The sequence below is a fragment of the Coffea arabica genome, chromosome 8e, assembly GCF_036785885.1.
Source record: "Coffea arabica cultivar ET-39 chromosome 8e, Coffea Arabica ET-39 HiFi, whole genome shotgun sequence".
NCBI lineage: Eukaryota > Viridiplantae > Streptophyta > Magnoliopsida > Gentianales > Rubiaceae > Coffea > Coffea arabica.
The window spans coordinates 3,293,210-3,303,330 of record NC_092324.1 but is presented as its reverse complement, the minus strand read 5'-3'; the positions used below and the strand labels follow the sequence as shown (position 1 = coordinate 3,303,330).

Below are 10,121 nucleotides of genomic sequence, written 5' to 3'. Positions count from 1 at the left end.
AGGGTAAAAACAATGATTCATGTCTAATGAGATGAGACAATGTCACGGCAGCCGCACGACGATGACTTCTCCTGATCGGCCCACTCCGCCCTCTTTCGGTCCCCTCAAAAACGTGTTATTCTCAATTTCGTTGCCCACCACATATTTAGCAGGTGCAGAAACATTGACGGGGAAGGATTGGGTTAGATGAGATGGTAAGATGGGAGAGATCGTAAGTAGGAACTCCTCAATTCAAGAATTTCCACTTAAAAAAAACTAACATTGGTGAACTAGGCGACTCTCTTTTTGGGATGACAGAGCGTTGTCATCCGTGTTACTATACCAAAGCCTATATGTATGATTATTAAGATCGCCCTATAGTGGTTAATATGACAAAGTTTAGGCTGTTAGGGAGTAACGATATCTTTACCTCTTTGCATGCTTAGGATTCCTAGTGACCATAAAAGATCTTCTGTTTCATTTCACTTGGTGTACTATTTTCTGTCCTAATATTTATTAAAATATTATATTTTCTTTATGAGTATCCCATTTTGACTTTTTTCTTGCCCCCCTTGAATTCCAATAGTTATTGGGTGGAGTACAAATATAACAAACTAAATAAAATATAAATAGAAAAACTAAAAAAGAAAATTCATAAAAAAATTCACTTTTTAGTTAAATTTTATTTTTTTTAGTTTGTTACTTTTTGTATTCTACTCTGTTAGTAGTGTTAGAATTTAAAGGGACAAGATAAAATTAAAATTGAATGTTCATAAAGGATATATGGTGATTTAATAGATATCGGAATAGGAAATGGTACAGAAAGTTGGACAGGAGATCCTTTATACTCTTGTGACAACTTAAATGCTCCAATAAAAACTGCATGCGAAAATAAAAAAAAAACTACTACAAATAGTAAACTATCTAATAAGGGATTAGCAATGATAATGTAATGAAAGGTGGAGATAGAAATGTGACGAGAAATGAGACAGAAAATCATTTTCTGTGAATGCAAACAAATATCGATGGAGCCCAAATAATCAATGACCTGCGCTTGTCATTTGTCCGCAATTTATGTTGTGACCGTTGTCCTGTCCATGACAGAGACCTATTTCAGGGAACTACGACGTTTCGCATCTTTTATAAACGTGTTTTGCACATTCAATAATTATAAAGTTATAAAAATTAGATTCTTGTATGAATATATTATCATACATTAATTCAAGATAAGTACTTTAAAATCTCCAATGTTTGAGGAGAGTAAACTACTTTAAAATCTCGAAATGCAAGCCTCGGTTTTAACTAGGTATAAATATTAAGAAAGAACTAGAGGAATGAATTGAAAAGTAAAATAGGAAAATATGTTGACTGGATCGGAACATTCTTACTGAATACTGTTCTCAGAAGAAAATAATATCCCAAATATCCCAAATAATATCTTACCGTACGTCATATGCGCAAATCACATGGTCACCCATTCCTCTTGATTGTCTTCTGCGCAAATCACATGGTCACCCATTGCGCACTGGACAACCAAAACGCCAGAAACCTCATTGAAGTCTTTACTCTTTCGGGACGGACAACGTTAATTGAAAACATTTGGTCATGTACGCCAACCCCTCACGGCTAACCTTTAAAATCACAATGCTTATAAATAGGGGGTGCAAACGAGCCGAGTCGAGTCGAGTTTTGGACTTATCGAGTCGAGCTTTAGTTAATTTCATGAAACTTGAACTCAAAATGTCAAACTCAAACTCGAACTCGAGCTCGACTCAAATTCGAATCGAGCTCGAGCTTAAAAATAATAATTATTATTTTATATTTTTTAAAAAATAAAAAATAATTATTTTATTTTTAAAAATAAATAAAATAATAATTTTTTAATAAATAATAAAATATTATGAATATATATTTAATTTTCATAGTTATTAAATCCGGTCCAGTCCGGCGGTCGAACTGGTCAAACAGGTGAACCGGCCATTGAACCGGGCCGGATTTTAAATTGGATCGGTTGAGCAAGGAGACTGTTGACTAGTCAACAACCCGGCGGTCTGACCGGGGTAAAATCGAAAATCCGGCCGGTTTTGTCAACGAACCGGGTCTTGTCGAAAAATTTTATTACTTTTGTTGGAATTCGAACCTTAAACCTCTATCCAACACTACAACATACTTACCACCAGGCTATCTCGAAATATGCTAACAAAATAGCTTTATTATAATATATAAATGTTTTTTCAATTCTATCTTTTTTTTTCTCTAAAACAAATATATTGGAATCTTTTAATAAAAATTTATTACCCTCCAAACTCTATAAGTTATAAAATGGATTTCAAAAATAACATATTACATAATTCATTTTAAAGACAAATATTATTTTTAATAATTTTTTACACCTAAAATTCATAAATAAGCTAGATAATTACACTAAATATAGATAAAACTTTACACTTGAAGTTTGGTGTATTACTAAATAACTTTATATTTGATTGATTCTTATATGAATTAATTATTTTATAACAAATTAAATTAAATGAGCTTTTGCTATGGCATTATTTATTACAATTTATATCATATATCTTATATAAAAAATTATGAAATATAATATTTAAATATATTTAGTGACCCATCGGTTCAACCACTCACCCACCGGTTAAACCAATAACCCGTTGACCCGCATCTTTCGCCGAATTCCCTCCCGGATTGGGTTTAATAACTATGGTAATTTTACTACTCCCTTTGTCCGATCAATTTGTCGTGCTTTGGGAATCCCACATTTTTTCAACAGTGCTCAGATTTCAAAAGGTAATGGGTTATGTTCCAAGAATGCCCTGGTTGAATTAGCTATGCAGCCTGACGTGTTGCTTCATTGATGGTAGGATAGAGTAGTGATAAGATTGTTGGACCCATACATATGATATATTTTCAAGCTCTTTTGGAGAAAGTGCAATGCACGAATCTGCTGGTTCTAACGTGACACTCACACACCATCACATGAAAATTCTCTATGTGAACTTTGGGGCCCACTAAAATATAAGAATCTTGTTGTAAGATTTAAGGGTATCAGTGGAAATCGGTGAAAGTTGTTATTACCATTATTGGTATGTAACACTAATTTTGAGACGGACTAAAAAGGAAAGTATGACACTTCTAATGAGGCGAAAAGAGTACTAAAATAAAAAATAAAAAAATATATATATATACAATCTCGTGAGCCAACAAATTTAATATTTTTGAATTTGAACTCGACTTGATTAGTTCGAACTCGACTCGAGTTCGATATTGACCGAACTCGTATTCGAGCCGCTCGCTATCGATCCGTGAGCAGCCCTACTTATAAATATGCACGCATTCCTCTACCATTTGGGTGGAAAAAACGAGTACCCTTCGCCAAGAGTCACTCCCGCAATCTCGGAGGTTAATAAGAGTCAAAGCCTTTTTCCAAAGAAAGAAAGATGGGGAGAACCCCATGTTGCGCTAAGGAAGGCTTAAAGAAAGGAGCTTGGACTCCTTCGGAAGATACAATGCTGATAGACTACATCAAGTCCCACGGCCAGGGAAAATGGAGAAGTCTTCCCAAACGAGCAGGTCAGTTTTATCAGTTTAAATTAATGCGTAATATGCTTAATAATCTGCACGCTTGATAAGGGTTTGTGGTAAAACTAAAAGCTTCATAATTCTGTCATGTCAAATTATAAACTGGGGAAAAAAAAAAAAAAAAAACCTAGGTCTCAAAAGATGCGGGAAGAGCTGCAGGCTTCGTTGGTTGAACTATCTGAGACCTGACATCAAGAGAGGAAACAAAACTGATGATGAAGAAGACCTCATAATCAGGCTACATAAGCTCCTTGGAAACAGGCCAGTCCACACTCACTCGTACTGTATTATTATTCAATCCTCATGCATGTTTTTCATTTTCACACTGTTGGTACGTTACTTTTTTTCTACGCACTACTCCATTTTTCTAGTTTGCAAATCTGCTGCTGAGTAGCTGATTTATGTCCTGCAGATGGTCCTTGATAGCTGGAAGGCTTCCGGGGAGAACAGACAATGAAATCAAGAACTTTTGGAACACCAACCTCGCCAAGAAAATTGGAGGCCCTCAACACTTAGCCGCCGAGCCGTCATCATCAACAACTAGGTCCAGAGCAGCCCCAGTACTGCAAAATCCGACAAGCACTCATCAGCCGTCAAATACAGAAAAACTAGAAGGATCCCCTACTCATGTGGTCCGCACGAAGGCTAGAAGGTTAACTAAAGGTTTCATCAACGTAGACTTACAAACTTCTTGTACACAACAACAACCCGGCATAATTATGGCACCGTCCGGGGCTGCAGCCAAAGACGACTTCAGCGAAGCTCGTACTACTGACAACGGCGAAAAAGTTGGCCCCGACCCTGCATCAGGTGCTTTTTCCGGAAAAGGAGGCTACTACTCTTCGGACTTCGTGATGGATTTTGAAATGGACGACGATTTCCTTTCTGATTTTCTCAACAAGGATTTCGTGGGATTTGAACAGGATTTTCCCCAAGTGCTCGCAAATGGTACCTGCGTTGAGACGAATGGTGAGGCCAATGATTTCTCTCCCAACTGCTGTCCAAAACCGCTTTCGCAGGTTGATCGGAATGATCATGGGGATCTTGGTTCCATGCCAACTCTTCTTGATACTGCTCTGGCCTGGCTTAACGAAGACCACTAAATTAAGCAGCTAGAAAGATAGCGTCTTCTTGTACCCGAGAACAACTGTGCTTGTATTATCTTTGTGATTATTAATAAAATGGACGTTGCAAGTAATTTTTGCGCGAGAAACAGGTTAATTTCCGAGGATGGTAAATTATTTACCAAATTTTGTTTGCTTGTGTCAACATTTTTTAACTATCCTTTTATCTCATATATATCAACAAAAATAAAATGCTACAATAATTTTTAAAAAAAATTATCTTAAATAATCTACTATTGAAACACACTTAATATTAGCACCCCTTAAAAATCTCACGCACTCTTTCGCTTCTTTTTCATTAGACGAAGTTTAAGAAGTGCTAATATCATTCTCCTAGTTTCCTGACAGGATTCAAGACGGCTGTATGCCTGATTGTCTTTTTCTTCTTGCTATTCCTCTTGTGCTGCGTCAGCTGTTTATTATTGGAACTTTTTGTTGCAAAAACTTTCATAAGATGCCAATTAAATGGGTCGGTGGCCAATCATGGTTCAAAGTCGCGGTCGCGGTTGTAGCCTAGACCGTTCCATATCGGTTTCGACATATCGGTCGCAATTTCAGTGAGACGCAAATTTTGAAACATTTAAAGATCAAGAAAAATTATAAAAAATTAACAAAAATAATAAAAAATTGAGTTGACTCGGGACAATTCAACCGTTTCTATCTGTCTCGGAGATGTCTCGGTCGAGTTCTCGATGATTCATTATTTCGAAATCATCTCGTTCCAATATCGTATCGAAGAGCTTCATTCCGATGACGAATCGGCCAAGTCCAAGATGACTCGGCCGAATCTTTGAACCATGTGGCCAATTAGTTGTTCAATTATGGTTGTTCAATTTCTCCTATTAGTTGTTCAATTATGTGGTCCTCACACCATGATCTTTTTTCTTTTTTTTTCTTTTATGTTTTTTTGAGACTGCAATTAGAAACTTTATCTAGCCAGGCGAGAAATGAACAAAAGTGTAATTAGTACATGGTTACAAACCCGTGGGAGACTTACAACTTGAGATTTTCTAATCACTCTCATCCCATAATTCAATTATGTTTACTCTAATTAAGTTTAGCAAGTCAACATATGAGTGAAGAAGATATATAAAGAAATAAGTGCAATTAAATATTTGATTCTTTCATGATTAAAAAGAATTTTTAATAGAATTTCACGACTAAAATGATGAACTTATTATTTGCTCAAATTATTAAAAACAAAGAAAAGTAATTTGAGAGAACTTTTACAACCTCATGTTTATATGAATACTACTTTGGCCTAAATTGAATTTGAATGGAAAGAGTATTAAAATTAATATAATATTTTAGGAAAGAATGACTATTTATACAATATAAATGTAATTTTTTTAAATTTAAATGGACTTGTATGAGTAATATGCTAAAATTGTGTAATATAGATTCATTAAAAAAATGAAAATTGTCAAAACTTTAGAATTACAAATAAATAATCAAGAATAATAATACTAGAGATAGAGTGAACATATAAAATCAAGAAAAGAAAAATTGTGCATTGATTGATAAAAGAATCAAGAAAGATAAATGTAAATATATATGAAAAAGGGAATTAATGGATTGAAATTTATAACAAAGAAGTATAGAAATATGTTAGTAATGGCAATAATTGATCAACATAACAGTATATGAAGTCGGGAATTAATAATTGAAATTTAATATAAATAAGAAAATATAGAATAATAGGAAAAAATGAAAGATTTTCCAAATTTTAGTAATAGTAATAAATTATCAATCTAATAATAGGAGCAGAGAATGTGGTTATAGAGAATTAAAATAGAAAAACTACTATTGACAAAAAAATAAATTAAGGCATCTATTATAAAACGTATATAATAGATTTAATTAATAGATTTTTGAAAGTTATTATAAATAAGGGAGCAAAAAAAGACTGTAATTTATTGGTATAAAAAGTAGATAAAGAATAAAATCCATCAAGAAAGATAAGCAAACGCATTTTTTGACATGGCAAAAAGATAAATTTTTAGTTGACAAAATACAACTAACTTAGCAACTTATTAGAATAGAAAGTGAACAGCGAATATATATATATATAACGTGGCAAACTTTATCCAAATTATTAATAGCAATAAATAATCAAACCAATATTAGAAATAAGTAACTTGATTGAAGATTATTAGAAAAGGAAAGATATGAGTTCATTGATGAAAAAATAATAAAGAATGTACAATTAATACAAATTTATATAAGGTCGGTCATTAGTAGATTTATTAAAATTGACTATAAATAAGAAATCATGTGATAAATGAAGTAAAAAAGTAAGGGAATTAATTACTACCAAAAATTAAAAAAAATAAAAAATATGAACATTTTTGACGTCCACGTAAAGAAAAGTTAGATAATCCACTTAATAGAATGCTACATTATCTAACTCAGCAACCTATTAAAGCCAGAACTGTACATTATTTTATTATATATATGATAACGCTCAAAAGAGGAAGAAATAACCTTGTCTAAAATTCAGAAGATGGTAATTGTATGGACAATGAATGGTAATGTAGCTGGCTTTGAGGTATTTATGACCTCTAAAATCTTTAATTCTCGGAGTAAGGAGGGCGCTACACGTTCTAGACAACATTTATTGCACCTAACGCCGTCGAACTGATCTGAACAACGAAACACCCAAACATTGTGGCACAGTTTGGATTGGGATTTTTTTGGGCGTTTGTTTTGTTATAGTACAAGTTTGCAATTTAGGAATTAAGTTTTTCAGCTACTTACATGCATAATTACGTGAGACTGCATGCCCATGTCAGTAGTCCCGAACTGATAATACCAATATTAATCTTTAAAGCCATAGTAGGAACTGATCTCAATGCTAAGGCATTTACATTTACAACGGATCTTCTGTCCTATTCCATATACAATTCCCTATCCCACTATTTAATGTATCACTATATATTCTTCATGAACATTTTCAATTTATTTTTATCCTTTTCCCTTAAGTTTTAACAACTACCAACAGTAGAATGTAAAATATAACACAATTCAAAAACACAATTTATGAATTTTTTAATTATTTTTTTGTTTTTCTGTTATATATACTTTTAATATGTTGTATTTTGTGCTCTACCCTATCAATATTTGGAACTTAAGAGGATAAAAAGGGAATTAAAATGGAATATTTATGAATGATGTGTGGCTATATAATAGATAGTGAGATATGTAATGGTATGGGAAGTAGGATAGAAGCATAATAGTTATTAGAACCCGTCTAGCAAAGAGACCAAGTGGTGGGTCACTAAAATAATGTTTATAAATACAAGATAGTAACTTTAGTATATCTAAAATATATAATAAAATGCTTTAATTAGCCATTAATTATTGTATTTATAAAGACATATAATGAACATAAAAGCATTAATACAAGATTTAATTTAATTTTATTCTACTTTTACAAAAATAAAATATGTAGTCAGATACGAAATGAAATTATTTCATTTAGTGTCAAGGAAATAGCATAATATTTATTTTTTTATTTTTTTAAAAAAATAAATTTCTAACCACTCAACTATTATAACAAAATAATAGCATTTTTAGTTTGAAACTTAAAAGGACTAATTGCATGATAAAAAATAAATAAATTTATTTAAAGGAATACATAGTTGTCAAATAAAATCTTAGCAAATGGCGAAGTGTTATGCACATTTAAAAGGAGGTCCAAAATTCATTATTGTAGAAACCATATATAAATTTTGATCCAAAAACGAATAACTGCATTCATTAAAGAAAAAAGGGAGGGAGAAAGAGAAAAGGGGGGGGGGGGGAGTTGGGAGTCAACCAAACATCAACGAGTTTCAAGTTGAACCGGGAGGTTAAATGATTTTGACTAAGTTTGACAAGGTTAAATACCCCCTGTCTGGTCATACTAGCGGTCCTTCTTTACCATTCGGTCAGCTGTGGTCCGCGGTCCAGCTTATTTTTTCCGGGTCATTCCTGACAAGACAAAATTAGTAGAGTCGTGCCCGTGATCGCTGGACCGAATTCACTATCCATCGATACAAGCATCTTTTGTGCAATTCATCCGCGATCACGAGCACGACTCTACTAATTTTGTCTTGTCAGGACTGACCCGGAAAAAATAAGCTAGACCGCGGACCACATGCTGCGGTGTACAAAATCCCCGTCGATAACTACCTGCCCTTCCGTTTCTGAAGCTTAGTTGAAAGAAAGCAACAGTAACTACAAAAACGACATCTCTGACGGGAACGGGACTGGTCGATTCTGATTAACAGTAGTGATATTCTTATTCCCGCTTAGGTGTTAGGTATTGCCAATGTTATACGGATTCGTCTATTGTAGGTAGTGTTTGCTGTATCTACCGCAGGTAAAGTCGCCTTGGTTAAGGTAGAAATCGACATGTAAGGCTGAGAAATGGTGGAAGGGGTTCAGTAGTCCAAAAGACTAGAAGAACTGGAGGCAAATGATGCCCGCGCGGATATGGGGGAACCACTGGTAAAGGGACTGGAAAAAAAAAGTGTGAAGAACGAAATGCAAACATGGAAGGAGAAACTGTATTACGGCAGTGGAGCGAGACTGTAAAGAAATGCATCAGTACTTAACTATTATAGATCACTATTGTTATCGTTACTGTTATAAAAGTACCATGAGTCTTGATACTTACAGTCTGATCCTTATTTCTAAATCGTAAAAAATATTGGTATTTGATATTAAAACAAAGTGCTCTAGGACAATGGAGTCTTTGTCATTTGTGCTTTATAGATTCTGTCCAAAAATAGAAAAAAAAAAAAAGATTAGTTTATCTTATCAATGAAATTTCATTTATAAAAAATGAACAATTAGACAGAAAAAAAAGTGTTTATGATGGATCATTTATACTCTATTATTAATAGAAATAACGCACAAAATAATATAAAGAGTTCAACTCCAATTACTATACGTCTCTTCATTTTTCAAAAAGGGTGCATTTAACTTAATATTAAGGAATTTGATCAAAATACTAACAAATTCAACTCACGTATCATGAAAAATAAATATGTAGTGCATGCAAACGATCTTTATACAGGCAATTAACTTTTGCTTAGCATGAAACTTCATGTCATCCAACTCCAAAAAAAAATTGTTCATACATCTAATTAAAATCATATTTCACATCTTGTTTGCTATGGCAAAAAATATATAATTAGAAGTATCAATATTGTACATACCATTCAAAATATTGATATTTTTGTCATATCCTTTCACGTTTGGTCAAATCAGTTTTTTTATTGTTGAAATTTATTGATTTCATTGAAAGTCCATCATGAGCTTTACTTTGCTTAAGAAAATGACATATTTGTGCTCTAAATGATTAATAATTTTGACATGGCTATTTGAGAAATGAATTAAATCAAATTTAGGGGGTCTAATGGAAGGGATATTAAGGGT

General features: G+C 33.1%; 1 protein-coding gene across 1 annotated transcript; it reads left to right on the top strand.

Moving 5' to 3' along the window:
- The first annotated feature begins 3,351 nt into the window (after positions 1 to 3,351).
- On the top strand, positions 3,352 to 4,771 carry LOC113702972 (transcription factor MYB1-like). The gene is made up of 3 exons (XM_027224167.2): positions 3,352 to 3,564; positions 3,705 to 3,834; positions 3,986 to 4,771. The coding sequence occupies exons 1-3, from the start codon at positions 3,432 to 3,434 to the stop codon at positions 4,674 to 4,676; spliced, it is 954 nt and encodes a 317-aa protein (XP_027079968.1). The 5' UTR covers positions 3,352 to 3,431; the 3' UTR covers positions 4,677 to 4,771.
- The last annotated feature ends 5,350 nt before the right edge of the window (positions 4,772 to 10,121 follow it).

Excerpts from the sequence above, each read along its gene's own strand:
- LOC113702972 (XM_027224167.2), top strand. The coding sequence starts at position 3,432 with ATGGGGAGAACCCCATGTTGCGCTAAGGAAGGCTTAAAGAAAGGAGCT. Across the intron at positions 3,565-3,704 it reads AAGTCTTCCCAAACGAGCAG|GTCTCAAAAGATGCGGGAAG; the intron begins GTCAGTTTTATC and ends AAAAAAACCTAG. Across the intron at positions 3,835-3,985 it reads CATAAGCTCCTTGGAAACAG|ATGGTCCTTGATAGCTGGAA; the intron begins GCCAGTCCACAC and ends TATGTCCTGCAG.